At 35.4% G+C, this 15,707-nt stretch overlaps 1 protein-coding gene across 4 annotated transcripts in view; it reads right to left on the reverse strand.

Annotated features, from left to right (window-relative positions):
- The window catches only part of LOC118203459 (transketolase-like), a 97,861-nt gene that overhangs the window by 33,196 nt on the left and 48,958 nt on the right, over positions 1-15,707 (reverse strand). Inside the window, exon 1 of one of the 4 annotated variants that reach the window (XM_085817277.1) lies at positions 2,784-3,073. The exons of 2 other annotated variants lie outside the window; for them this stretch is intronic. Coding sequence is in view for 1 of the 2 variants with exons in the window: in XM_085817276.1 (XP_085673402.1) it covers positions 853-857 (5 nt within the window). In the remaining variant the exon portion in view is untranslated. Of the gene's footprint in view, positions 1-852; positions 990-2,783; positions 3,074-15,707 lie in introns of those variants that run through there. One more of the 4 variants, XM_085817276.1, reaches the window with a different exon arrangement.

Raw genomic sequence — 15,707 nt, forward strand, 5'->3', positions numbered from 1 at the left:
TACTGCTTGGCGACAATTTCACGGTCGACGGGGTAATACGTAAGTCCCCATATAACTACTAGATATGAAATTTTTCAGGCAAAATTTTATGAATGCTTTCTCAGTACTCTTAGTGGAAAGAGATTTGTAAAAAGATTTTTTCTGATTACTACAGGATAAAAGCATCAATTAATACATTAGCTTAATTATTAATTAAGCTTTAATTACTGAAACACATAAAATTCGACAACTTTACGTGTAAAGATATTTCTGAGTTTTTCTCATAAAGGTTTACTCGTGAAAGAATTTATTAATGAATTAACTTAATCATATCACTTTCGCATTTTTATTGTGCAGGAAACTCAAGCATAGTTACGATACAAGATATGAAACTCAATTTAGAGTAACTACAAATACTGCTTCTTAGATCATTAAATATTTCAAGCTCGTTAAAATAATAATTGTTACTCAGTGTCTCGTAAGCTGATTTACTTTCAGTTTAAAAATTTATTAGGCGCATGGCAGCTAATTTTGTTCAGAAATTTATGGAACTTCCTTTTATCTAATTTAAATACAATGGGCATTTTTACTAATTGAAATTTTTATTCTGTAGTAGATCATATTTAAATTTAGGTCCAAGCAAGATTGTAGAAGAAGAAAAAATAAATACTTAATTTTTTGTACTACTTAATGAGACAGTCTAAACTGTTAATATACTTTTTATTCGTTTTTCTGTCTTTGTCTATTACTCTTTTCCTCTTGAAATGTATGAAAGGCCTATAATTTACAACAATTACCTCCATCGTAAACAAGTGATTCATGAAGTAGTACCTACTGCTTTGACCTTCAGCCAGGTACATATAAAAAGCTTACCTCATTCAAACGGCGGGCTTACACATTTCGAGTAGCTACTTAAGAGAGGAGGAGGTTTGTAAAACAAGAAACGTCAGTTCTCCTTAAATACAAACAGTACTTTATTCTTCTAAACATACCTCCCACAGGTAAACGTTAGCTTCGACGAAAGTCGAGCCTCAAGGCCGAGAGCGAATTGCATCAGCTGCTGAAATAGCCATGACAATGGCTTTCCGTTACTCTGCCAGTTTCATACCATTCCGCACTCATGCGTAACGTCCGTCAATGGACGCTATTCATACATGGTACCTTTTTTCTCTTAATTGCTATTTCAGCTTTTTAGAAATATGCCATTTTTCGCTGTTTTGGAGTATAATTATTCATTGTTTATGCTAAAATTACAGTTTAAAGCGAGAAAAATATGAGGAACTAGTGGATACTACATCTCCAGGAAACGGAGAACGGCGTTATGTTTCAATAGTTTCGTTGCAATAATAGTAGAAGAAAAGAAATATGTTTCAAATCAGTTTTAATTTGGCTGGCAAAAATTAAAAAGAAAGAAATCATTAAAAGCTTTAAAAAAATTCTAGAGCTTTCTTTGGAATATAGACATATTTGAAAGGTTAAAAATCTTATTTGCAAAATTTAATTATTTCCAAGTGACAGAAAAATTAACTATAGTCATTGAAGACTTTTGAGGTTCTTTAATAATATTTAATTTATTTATATTTTTAGTATATTTAGTTTTTAAATTTTATTTTAAACATAAAGATAAAATTAAAACATTAGGTATTTTTAAAATTTATACTGTCAAGTTTAAATTTTAAAAATACCTATTTTCTCTGTAATGGAGTTAAAACAATTTTTAATTTCAATCTGGTGATTTTCAGTTGTCCTTTCGTTCTAATGCAACACCCCCCCCCCCCCGCGCTTAACACTGATGTACAAACTTTTATAGAATGCGTGTAAATATGACTCGATTAAATATCTTTTGAATAATTAGTCGTAGGCAATCGTTCTAGCTCAGAAAATGAATCAGATAAGTTAGGCCTTTAGAATATAACAATTTTGTGTACTTAGTACTTTTCCAAAGGTGTACCAAATTAAAATTTTTATAACCATTTCCTGCAAGTGACGGTGACGGAAAGTGGAGACTCCTGGTGGCTACCGAATGATAGCAGGAATTGTCTCCTCTCTCCTAGACCATTTCCCGCTGAAGAAATTCTAATTAGTAAGATGTTCCGTGTAAGCATTTCAAAGCATTTTATACATCGGATTCTCTAATAGTCGATTTCGAAGGTCGTATAGTAGTTAAATTTCATTAGATAAAAACATAAAATTAGTTTATTTATTCTATTACACTGCTATTTTGCTACATAAATTTTGGAATGCAACTTGTATTACTCTTAGAGATAAGCAAAATTATGTTAATAACTTAAGTAAAATTATCCAATTTGAAACTTTATATTTCTACATTTGGTAGCTGAATACTTAACTTCATAATCTGCTAACATTCCACTACGGTTCTGTCTGTCCTTAAAGTGTCCTTCAAAAGTTTAAAGTAGTAATCCTATTGTTGTGAATTATTAACTTGTGCATATTACACAGAAGTATCTGTAGAAATAAACTGGTTACGGTAATCCGATTATTGATAAATATCTTTTGGAGCATATCCTCAACTTACGTACGCAGTCTTAGAAAAAAATCAAAATTTAGTTTGCAAATTAACACATAAATTTGCAGTTTAGAAGCGTAGTTCTGAGTATTTTAACAATTAATGTGTTATACTAAAATTCTTTACTGGAAATACTTTTAATCTGAGTTCTTTGCAAAATTTCAGATCGCGGTATTTAAGTAAAAAAATGGTGGAAGAACTTCCGTTGAATATATGAAGTTTACCGAAATAAATGACAAGGAACCTTTTCATTCATATAATAATACATAGTACGTACTTTTGATATCTGCAGTCTGAATACCTTTGAGAACACAGAAGTCAGATTTTTGTAAGCACAAACATTCACTCAAATACGTAACTACTAAACTCAGTGGCATAGTGCCCGAAAATCTGCTTTCTTGACCGTGGGCCCGAGGTGCGTAAACATATGCCCTGAACAAGTGGTCAGCTTGTCACAGGACTCCTAGTTTTTAGTCCCCAAGCGAACCTGGTACTGTTTTATCGACCGAAGTGGTGGAAATTAAGGGATGAAAGGCTGAGTCGACCTTGCCCAGTCCGGGAGTCGAATCCCGGACCTGTGGTGCTGCTGCGCGATCCGCTAGCCACTGCGCCACCGGGCCTCCAAATACTTAACTGACACGCAAATAATAAGACAGTGAAGACCGAGAAGATAAAAAAACGTAAAGAAACCCAGCGTATAAATTGATGCGAAGGAAGTCGGTTCAAATTTCCTGATTACAGCGTTAATAGCGTTTCGAAAAATCGTTCGCATGGGCGACCACAAATCGGGCTGACTTTCTAATATGTTGCTAGTTTACAGGTACAGTAACGAGAATTCGATAAAGCTTCTCATATCTTTGTTATCTTATGTTTTTTGCATGAATGCGGTTTGTGTTTATTTCTTATCAATCACTTGGCAATAAGATGTTTGCTTTTATTGATTACAAAAAGATATCGATTATCAAAAATTGGTACACAGAAGAAAAAATGACGCAACGGAATTTGAAATAATTCAGATATCTATAATCAAAGTAAGTAAATTTCTTCCAATAGCAACATCTCTTATATATTAAACTTCTATTTTATATTAATGCCAAATGTAAGTTAAATTCCCCGAACTATTAACTGTTTTAATTCGCTATTAACTTTTACTCTATATTCATCAAAAAGCCACCATTGCTCAAATAAAAAGTAATTATAATAATTATTTCATACCGTATCTGACCAAACTTATAAAAGTGCCAAAAGTACTTCATAGGAATCTCACGATTTCTGCAGATTAATAACTCTTATAGATAACTTGAAGATTAGATAGCTGTTAGAGATAAGATGTTTATCTGTAATTACTTGGAAAAGCTTTAATGCATAGATACATAATGATAACATAACGGAGGAAAAAAAACTTGCAGACGTGGCGTTAATAACAAGACATATAATTTTATTTCTTGACACTTAATTTTTGAGGTTTATATTCTTGCAGACGCATCATTATTGAACCACACATCATTATTGCACCACGTATAATTGCACCAAACATCATTATTGCACCACGCATAATTTCACCACACATCATTATTGGATGCAAAATGCACCTATCAATTTTGTGTATCTTACGTATTTTGAAACAGTGGACAAAGCAAAGCGAAAAGCACAAGTTGCCAGCAGCAAGCGGAGCGGGGGAAAAAAGTGGGTGCGCGTGAGTAACAACAGTATTTTAAGACTTGGTGTCTCGAGCTGCAATTGGATGACAGCAAACTTCAGTGCAGCATGATTACATGAACGGATTAATTTGGAAGGAAGCAGTCCAACAAAATTATTCTAAGCAGTTAAAACAGAATGGGGAGATAGCCAAATTAAAATGATAAAATAACTTTAAGTTGTAATTTTGATTTAAATAGTTTTTACCTTACCTTCTCTGTCGCCAAGCCTTTTCGTTTGTGAAAAGGGGAGTAATATGCAAGATAAAAATATGTAAATCAAAATTATAACTTAAATCAGCAACAGGCCGTTAATTCCTTCTTTCAGTTTGAGTATTTCGCCTCTCTAAAAATAGTAATAACGTTTTCTGGGCTGCGTCATTTTTAGAATAATCCATATTATACGACTTTTACATAATAGTGATGACGCAGCTAATTTGGAACTTAAAATTTTCTGAACTGAAAAATTTCTTTTAATAAGCTGCCGTACTGGGTAATTACGCAATTTGCTTTTACCTCTGTTGCCGCTAAGACGGTGCTGCACTGCTTTCTTCCTATAGCAAAAATGAAAATATTACGAAAATAGGCACAATTAGAGTGCCAAGTTGAATTGTGACCACAAATTAGAATTGAAACAGAAATGAATATTTAACCTGTCTCTGCTTTCCAAGACTGCTGTCCGTTATAGATTAACATTATATACGCAACGCAATCAATATCTCTACTACAAGATTGTCTGTATGTCTCATTTTTGTGACCTGAGAAAACATTGCCAACAATATTTAATCTCATTTCATTCTAACGAACAAAAATCAGTTATGCATACAATTTGTTTAAGAACCGCACTATTTTAAACACTTCTCAGGCAAAATCTCGACTACTGTAAGCAACTGAATTAAGATGTTTCTGTCCTTCTTTTATATATTTTTAACCATGCACGAGAACATTCTGGTAAAATCTATTTTCTCGATTTTTCTGGATAGCAAAACAGTACTATTACCATTAAATGCGCGTGCTCCTGTATTTTTACTTTTCGGCGTAGCTTTCTCTTCTCTTGAAATAAGTCTCGTTGCTGCATTGTACGGGGATATAAAACAATTTTAATTTCAATTCTACTAAAAACAGCGAACCAAATACAAAAACCGTAACCCTAAGAAATACTTCTAGATAACTACAAGCTCAGATGTTATGTTATGTTAACCGTTGACCAGAAATTGACGAAGAAAAGAACAGAAACATTAATATGAACTCAGTGTTCACATAAATGGTTTTTGTCACTTCTTTATAACATTTTAAGAAGCACAGAATCTCTGTATTTCTTTCAGAGCTGCTTTTGTCTTTATGCCACAAGTCCCAGCTCTCCTGTCGTTCTACAGAATCTGAATTTAAACAGTTCATATACCCAGAAAGGCCACCATCGGCAAGCAATAAAACTGCCGAATAACTGGTAGTTTGATATGGTTTACAAGCCAAACTAGCAGTATAGTGGATTTTCCATTGAATGCTAGCCAGGTTTCCTTCATTTTAAGGTTTCCTTAAAAGTCTTTAATAGAGGCTTCCTTTTTTCCCAGATAGCCCTCGTGTGTTCGTAATAATATAGGCAACCTATCTCACTGTTAAGTCCTATTATAGCCTGAACATGATATGACAAACTGCAGTTTCTGTAAGTCACATTCAGCCATCCTCGCTTAAAATTTCTGATTTATTACAGAACATTTGCTAATCAGAATAGCAAATTGAGATATTTTAAAATAACAGATATATAATATTAATCTTTATATTACTAATATAAATTTAGAAATATTATTATAACTCCGTATATTATATACATACTCTACGGAATTTCTGTTTATTGAATAATATTTACTTAAAACATCTGAAACAAAATTTTCTCTTAATTTGAATAATTATGAATAATTAGAAGTGTTCTATCAATTACATTAAACCAATTATTGTTTACAACTATATTTGTAAATATCTGATGAGAAAAGATTAAAGTCAAACAAAAAATTTACAGCAATTTTAAAACAAACATCACCAAAGATCTTGTAGCTCTTGCACTGACTTACTGAAGTGCGCGGAAGATAAATTTTATAATCATATAATGAACGCGAAGGCCCAAAAATCTTACAGAGGTTTTATTAAAGACCGATTTTATTAACATCAATTATACATGCAACAAAAACTCTTAATTTTTTTTTTGTTTGTGCAGATTGTTCGATTCCAGGCGAAGGCGGTTGCATATTTTTTATCTTTTCTGCTTCCAATTAACCTAATGACTCTACAAGTGGCGCCCGAACTAAAAAGGGTTGGGGATGATGATTCTCCGCACCCAGGATTTGATGATTAGGTCCTCTAAAACCCTAGTCGCCTTTTAAAAAGGGGAGTATATATAAGGTATTTCTTCCACTTCCCTAGCGTGCCTTCGTGGTGTCACGGTAGCACGCTGGGCCGGTATTCCAGAGGTCCGTGGTTCAATTCCCGGCGAAGGCGGTTGCATATTTTTCATCTTTTCTGCTTCCAATTAACGTAATGACTCTACAGTGTGTCTGCATTTGCCGTCTGGACTCTGTACAGACTCGAATGGGATCTTTTGCCACACCCACCATTTGCCACTCCACCTTGACATCGCTCCTACGGACTACTTCCTTTTTTCACACTTGCAGCTACCGTCTTGCTTGCGCTATCTTCCATTTTGCACAGGACATCCGAAATGCGGTTCATCTGCTTTTGGACTCGCGGCCACTCGGTTTCTCGGCCAAAGGCTTTAAAAAACTACCAAAATGTTGGCAGCAAAACATGGATTTGGATGGTGATTACTACCCGCACTAAAGGTACTACTTTTATGTTTTATTTTCTGATTTTATTAAGAACGTTTTAAAGGCAAAAAACTTTCATTACAGCCAGATATTTCCTCTCGTTTCAGTGTTTGATTGGCATACAGCATTTCTCTAGCAACTAGTCAATTTTATTTTCGTCGAACAAAGAATAATTTTTATACACTGCATTTTGCAATACAAATATATTTAATGAATATACAATGAGCTAACAAAAGATCATAAACGGACAAAAAATTAAAATTTTAAGAAAACTCCATCAGAACAGCAATATTTTTTTTAACATGACGTGCGCCTAAATGAGAAAAAGCCCAAATACTACTTAAAAATACTTTAAAAAAAACTACTGACATAAATTAAATTAATGTTGATTAAATAAACAAAATAAATCAAATGTTTTAGCTACAAAAAGGCAAAGTTTCTGTCGAGGTCTGCCGCGCTTTAACAATTCTTTTTTTCAGGTAACTATGTATGTTACATATTATATGCAGACTGCTGTCACTATTTATAAATATTTCTTTTGCATGATACAAATAACTTTATTTAACTTGCAGGCAAGTTGATCGTCAAAGGTATAAAAATTAAGAAGACATTGAGCTAAACTGTTTTTATTTGGAAGTATAAATACATATAATCTACTCTGGAGATTATTTTAAGATTATACAGCTGCCATTTGAAATTAACAGGCTTTACACAAGAAGATATTTAAGTCAAAAATCTTGTTTCTGAGATTTAAAAGACTGAAAATGAATTCATTGTTAGATTGCAATAATGGACTGCAGACTGTAAGCTAAAAGCAAAGATTCTAGCCTATTATTAAAAGAAAACATCCTGGGAGAAAATAAAGCAAAGAAATAACATTGCAGTTCCAAACATCGCGGCAAAAAATAAATAGTGCGAAAATATCGTAGTTTTAAAACATCGTCGTACAAACTATCGTGGTAGAAAAAGACCACAACAAAACATCGCAGACATACGTTTTCCTGGCTGTAAAAATTTAAAGAGAATTTTCACGTAATGATTTGTGAGAAGTAAGCAAGAAGTAAAAAGTAATATTTTTACTTCCTTGTACGAAGTAAAAAGGAAGTATTGTAATCGCGAAAAGTTTCAGGCAGTATATTTCAACGAAAATATCCTTTTTGACCGCTACCGAATGCAATTTAACGATGTTTTTGCGTGATATCTGTACGTAAGGACAGAATAAAATACTCTTTTCCTTCAAAAAAATTATAAAACTACTTTAAAATGAATTCTGAAGAGAAATTTTCGTGGCATCTGTACGAACGTATGTACGTACGTGCGTACGTACGTATCTCGCATAACTCGAAAACGAGTAGCTTCAGAACATAACTCTTATATGTTGGTAAATTGTACATTTTTTGTTTTAAAAATGATTGAATTATGTTTTTATCTTCCGGTTAAGGATTTTATGCCTTTAGTAAATCTGTGTGCGATATTTTTAGAATTATCAGCAATTTTAAAGTTCTTTAATTGCCGCTAAGCCTGTTTTTAATGGCGGCCATTGATGTTTACATTTCAAACAGGAGACTAGTGGATTTGTTGCCAATCTAGAGAAACTTAGCTTCGATATAACGAAGATAACGCATTCATTTATTATTGCCAATTAAATCATGCTTAATTCTTTCTGGAATTTTTTCGAGGAAATAAGCGTTTGAGCTTTACTTCGTAATTTTTAATACAGATATTTTGAGTTTTTATGTATTTTTGCCTTCTCCCGAAGTGAGAACTGAATTAATTAAATGAGAAATACTCAATCGTCTGTGAAAAACTGTTTCTTTTTTATTTTGTTTGCTTAATTTATTTTATACATAGTTCTAGCTTTATTATAGTATTTGAACAGAACATGTAGCAACGATTAGATAATTATTTAAATGATATACATTTTGTGCATTCTGAGTTATAATATGAATGAAATATAATACTGTCAAGTAAACCTAGCGCCAGAGTGTCGCTATGGTAAACAAAGTGAATTTTAAAGAATGCATTTATTCTATTGTGGTTTATGCGCTGTCGGCGAAGTAGGTTTAATTCAATCTAATAAGTTTAAATAAAATGCAAGAAAAATTGCGTATAATTTAATATTCCGTACAAGGAAGTCATGTGATGTACACATCAGATTTTTTACTTTTGTGCTTCATCTATATTAACTAATAAATGTTTACTGAAGAAGAAGCCAAAAGCAAAAAGGAAGCAAAAAGGAAGCATAAAGGAGGCAAGAAGCAAAAAGGAAATTTCAGCATTCAGAATCTGGAAATAGTAAATGTTAGTGACACGTTTACCAGTTAATAGAATTTTAAACTTATGTTGCAACTATTAAACGTCTTTATTTAGTTAACTTCTTTTATCAATACGTGGGAAAAATATATGTAAAGAATATTATAAAGAGGAACATGAATAGGTTTAAAATTCTATCATCTGGTTACACATAGTATTTGGTTTTACTAATTTCCAGCTTTTGAACGCTTAAATTTCCTCCTTGCTTTTTCAGTAAAAATTTATTACTTAATACAAAAATATGAACCAGAGAGGTAAAAGTTTTACTTGCTTCTTCTTGTACTCACAATGCACTTAAAGTGTTGTTCAGATTTGTAGGTACTTTATTTTTACCACAATATTTACCCTAAGATGCTTTAAATTTGCAAAACTTTTACAATGCTTTATTTTCTACAAAGTGTTTCAAAACTGTATTTTCTCCTTGCTTTCTGTTCTCCCACGATGTTTTTGCACGACGACGTTTTCCTTTTGCGTCGTTTTTCCGCGACATTTGCGTCTATGATGTTTTCTTCTGTAATTCAATTGCCTTCGGTCGGCAGTTTTACCGCTCAACCTCTGGTGGTCTTACATTTCTAAAAGTTGCACTTTGATTCAATTCACTAAATATAAATGGTGTAAAATAAATTATTACTTTGATAATATTTTACTACACATCATATGTGTTATTTACATTCAATCCGCAGTCACCGCATTTATTATCACAAAAAAAAGTGCATTGTCCGCAGTAAAATGATTTATGATTTTAATAATTTCTAGGATTCTAAGCTAATTTTTCAAAGATTAAATTTTCATTCGGTTCTATTTGTAAATAAGGAAAACCTTTTGCTTGTTACCTCTTCATTCCTTATTTTATATTTTTTATGCCAAGATTGGTTTATTTTATTATCGCAAAGCACCACTAGGACTATCTGCCTAAGGGAAGGGATGCTTTCTTGGAGGATTTTCTAAGGAAAACTGGGGGAAACCCATGAAAATGTCCATGCAGCCAGCGCGTTCGCTTGGATTCGAACCCAGGTCGGAACTACCAATGTTAAGTGATCTTACCGCTCGACCGTTCATGGGCTTCGTAATCCAAGAATCGAATAAACTTGGTGAACTTCTTAATCCAAGAATCGAATAAATTTCCAAATTTTCAAAATAGATTTATATATATTTTATCTATATCTCTATATATGTATATACATGCATATTTTCAGAAAAATTAAGCGTTCAATATTGGAAGACCTTCTTTGTAAGTTGCATTCCTTTAATCGCAGTGCTGAAATATCATTTTTTTTTTTTTTTTTTTTTTTTTTTTTTCAAATTGATTTAATAATCCCGATTTGGCGCAGTTCAGTTCAATATCTACACTGCTAGCCACCCAAATCGCTACACCAAGAAAGACAAGAGATATCACAACAAAATTTATTTAGTAGATAACATGTTGACCAAGTACCAAATGATTAAATTTATAGACTTCTGTGAAGTGTGGTTCCTTCCAGAATCAGTAACCAGAGTAGCCGCTATTGTTGGAGATCACCGCTGCCACACGCCTCGGCATTGATTCAAAGAGACTTTGGATGTGTGATCTTGGGATACAGCAGACAAAGCAGCTTCCACACGTTGCCAAAGTTGATCTGGTGTGGCAGCTTGGGATGAAATCTGGGTCAATCATTCAGCAACCATGGACCTCATGTTTCCTATCAGCGAAAGATCCGGAGAGCGAGCCACCCAGGGAAGCAATTCAATCTGGCGATTGACGAAGAACCCTTGGATAATGCGTGCCACGTGTGGTCGCGCATTATCCTGTTGAAATATAGCTGTGGGCAAGCCCTGAAGGTAAGGAAGGACAACTGGCTCCAACACCTCGGAGATGTAGCGCTGGCTGTTTAAAGTACCAGCAATGCATATTTAGAGGAGTGCGAGAGTGATATCCAATACCGCTCCATACCATAATGCCCGGTGCAGGATCAGTGTGGCGGTGCATAACGCAGCTCTTCAGCATCCTCTCTCCACGGTGTCTCTAGACTCGAATCCGACCATCGTGGTGTTGCAGACATAAGCGTGACTCGTCAGTAAAGACAATTTCATTCCATTCTGCCGTCCACATCCTCCTTCCATCGCATTGGCACGGAGACGTCTGTAGTTCTGCGTCAAGGGTAGACGAAACAATGGACGTCTTGCGGACAGACCACTCTGCTGTAAACGGCGTCGAATGGTCCGCGCAGACACTGAATGATTCGTTACAGAATGAATGTGCTGTGCTATGGTTCGTGATGTGACTGAGCGATTCGTCACTGCCATGCGCACAATGTTCCTGTCATCACGTGAAGTAGTGCACTGAGGTGGATGCAATCGAACACGTCGGTCCGTCGTACCCTTCTGCATCCAACGGTCACATATCCGCGTTACAGTTGCTTGGTTTCGTCCAACACGACTACCGATTTCCCTGAAAGATAATAAACACTCTCGGTAGGCCACTATCTTCCTCCGTCGAACTCGGATACTTGATCAAACGATGATCGCTGTTTACAACGAGGCATAATTGATAGCTTTTATATATATATATATATATATATATATATATATATCTGATGTGTACACCACATGACTTCTTTGTACGGAATATTAAATTATACGCATTTTTTCTTGCATTTTATTTAAACTTATTAGATTGAATTAAACCTACTTCGCCGACAGCGCATAAACCACAATAGAATAAACGCATTCTTTAAAATTCACTTTGTTTGCCATAGCGACACTCTGGCGCTAGGTTTACTTAACAGTATTATATTTCGTTCATATTATAACTCAGAATGCAAAAAATTTATATCATTTAAAGAATTATATAATCGGTGCCACATGTTCTATTCAAATACTATAATAAAGCTAGAACTATGTATAAAATAAATTAAGCAAACAAAACAAAAAAGAAACAGTTTTTCACAGACGATTGAGTATTTCTCATTCAATTAATTCAGTTTTCACTTAGCGACAAGGCAAAAATACATAAAAACTCAAAATATCTGTATTAAAAATTACGAAGTAAATCTTAAACGCTTATTTCCTCGAAAAAATTCCAGAAAGGATTAAGCATGATTTAAATAATAAATGAAGGCGTTATCTTTGTTGTTGCGAAGCTAAGTTTCTCTAGACTGGCAACAAATCCGCTACTCAGCTGTTTCAAATGTAAACAAGAGCAATGGTTGGTTGGTTGGTAACGGAGGACGGGGACGCCTGATGTCTAACAGAGGTAAACAGGCATGTGTCCCGCGCCCTCCACTAACCAGGAACAACTCCCTGGGGCCTCAAGAGGCCGCCTCGGGAGCTTTTTAGGATGTTAACAAGATCATTTACATGGCCATACAAGGGCAGATTGCATTCGTTTTACGGTTTTGACATTTGTTGTTGCAATTTGCTATGGTAATTTTGCACATTCACAATAAAATTCTAATAAAATACAAATTAAATATACAGATACAAAAATACAGTTACAAAATAATAGGATCAAAATACAGGCTCATAGAGAAAAAAAAATAATAAAATAAAATAAAATAAAATAAAATAAATAAATAAAAATTAAAAAAAAATTAGTATTATGCATATACAGAAGAGGAAATGTTAAATACATTTGATTGTGCATTATTTGAAAGGTGTCTGTAATAGGGACTTATGTAAATTTTAGGAGTAGTCTTATGTGTCTGAGAATGTGGAACTGCATGCTGACTTAGTTAGTGTATCATGTCTTGAGAGTTTTGGTTAATGAGGAGAGCACAAATCTTGGCCCATTCTCTTGAGCTTGTTAACAACTTTGCAAATTGTATTTACTGCCAGTTTGTGCTTTATAAGGAAGCGGTGATAAGCTTCACTATTGTTGATAGGAAGAGGGAGGTGATTTCCTGCTGTCAGATGGCATTCAAAAACATAGTGGTCTGGGGAGCCTTCCGCTCCGCAGGCGCATATGTCCGTGGTTGTTATGCCATGTCTATTGAAGTAGGTCGGGAATGGGCCGTGTCCCGTAATATAAGCCGTAAGAGGAGCTATTGCAATGTTGCGTTCAGTGCTGACTTTCGGGAGATAGCTGTATGTACGTCTTCCAGTTGTGCAGTGCGTCCAGTCTTCCTGCCAAAGATTTAGGCCTTGACCCCGTAATAGCCCTTTGAGGTAGGAAGGAGGGGCTGGGATTGTGATTTTTTCAGCTTCTGGATCAGTGGCTGCTTGCTTGGCCAGGCTATCAGCTGCTTCATTCCCTCATTTTCTGCATGTGCCTTGATCCATGTTAAGGAGAGATGTTTCTGCGGGTTGCGCTGTAAAAGTTGTTGTAATTTGATGATCAAGGGCGAGGTGTGGTTGTGATTATCTAGTGCTAGAAGCGTTGACATACTGTCAGTGAAAATTTTCGCCCGTTCTATATTATTATTGAAAATGTAATCTACCGCGGTTATAATTGCTTGCACCTCCGCCTGGAACACTGTTGTTTAAGTCAAGGCGTCCTTTCCATACATGGATGATTCTTCCTTTGTCATAGTGTGCAAAGGCGCTGCCTACTCCGTCTTCCTGCTTAGAGCCGTCGGTGTATATTTGCGTATCCCTTGAAACTCGCGTCATTGACAGTGGCTGTATCCGTGAGATGTTAATTCTTATTCCTGTGCCTTTACGTGCAGGATGAGTGTGAAGCGTGTTACCTGGGCTTTGAAATTGCAGAGGGCTGTATGTTATGTTGCCAAATGTTGCATCTTTGCGGAGGTATATGAGGGTGGTGTACACTGCCTCTTGTTCTGCCCGTATGTGGAGTGGAATGAGCCCTGCAAGGACTGTCGCTGAGCTGGTGGCTGTGGTGCGGTACGCTTTACAAAGATTCAGGGCGAATGGTCGTTGAAGAGATGTAAGATGTTTGATCTTTCGTCTTCCCATCGGTTGGGCCCATACGGCAGCAGCATACAAGACTATTTTTTCAGCTACCACATGGTAGAGGATCTTCTGAATATGATGATTCTGACCCCAGTTTTTACCTTGGAAGGTGCGGGCCTTTCTGGCAATAGCTGATGTTTTGTTTTTTAGTTCTTGGATGTGAGGGATCCAGGTTAGTTTTTTATCCCAGATTACACCTAGGTATTTTAGCGTTTGGACAATCTTTATGTTGGCTCCTTGTAGTGTGATGCAGGGGCGGCGCGTTGGATTCGTGCCTGCTTTGGGTATTATTATTGCTGATGACTTTGCGGTAGAGATTGTAAGCTTTAAGTTGCTGCAGATATTGGCGAGGAGGGAGCAGACTTCGGTGCCGTTTTTCTCGAGCTCCGCACGAGTGCGACCTTTGACAAGAAGAGCTGCGTCGTCTGCGTAGGCGATGACACTTGTATGTCGTGGCCAGTTTGCATCCAGTACAGAGTTGAATGTTAAATTCCAGAGAATCGGTCCAGCACAAGAGCCTTGGGGACATCCTCTTTCTTGCACTTTGAAGGTAGTGTCGTTGTTGATGGCTATGAGAAGACTACGATTCTCTAGATAACTACTAAAAACGCTGAAGAGGTTGGATGGACACTGTGCGTCTCGGGCCGCCATCAAATTAGGCTTAGCGGCACTTAAACAATTTTAAAATTGTTGATAATTCTAAAAATATTGCATTCAGATTTACTAAAGCCATAAAACCCTTAACCGGAAGATAAAAACAACATAATTCAATCATTTTTAAAGCAAAAAATGTACAATTTACAAACATATAAGAGTAAAGAAACTGAGATCACTGAGCCGGGTAACAGAGTGGATATATTTATAAATATATTTATATACGTTTGGCGCGGCCCATTGAAACCAAAATACGAGGTGCACATCTACATGTTATAGTAGTCCTTATATATAAAATTTCAACGTTCTGAGGCTACTCGTTTTTGAGTTATGCGAGATACATACGTACGCACGTACGTACATACGTTCGTACAGACGCCACAAAAAATTCTCTTCAAATTTAATTTTAAAGCAGTTTTTTAGTTTTTTTGGAGGAAAAGAGTCTTTTATTCTGTCCTTACGTACAGATATCACGCAAAAACATCGTTAAATTGCACTCGAAAGCGGTCAAAGTGGATATTTTCGTTGAAATATGCTGCCTGAAGCTTTTCGCAATTACAATACTTCCTTTTCACTTCGTACAAAAAAGTAGAAAACCGCAAGAAAAACATAATTGCCGAACTTGAAATCGTCGAAAACTCTAAGCCTTCAATAGCGCTTTGAAGTGGCGCTACAGTCGTGCGTGATGTGCATCTACGCTGAAATTCTAATCATTTGCATATCTCACCTCCGCTAATGCATGTTTTAAATTTCATGTTATTTGCATGCTTCCTTCAGGATGTTGCATTTACGGTGGCCAGCAGTGTATTAAGTTTTTGTTGCAAATCC

Source organism: Stegodyphus dumicola, chromosome 5 (assembly GCF_044657685.1).
Source record: "Stegodyphus dumicola isolate Sdum_Otavi_A_Nest chromosome 5, ASM4465768v1".
NCBI lineage: Eukaryota > Metazoa > Arthropoda > Arachnida > Araneae > Eresidae > Stegodyphus > Stegodyphus dumicola.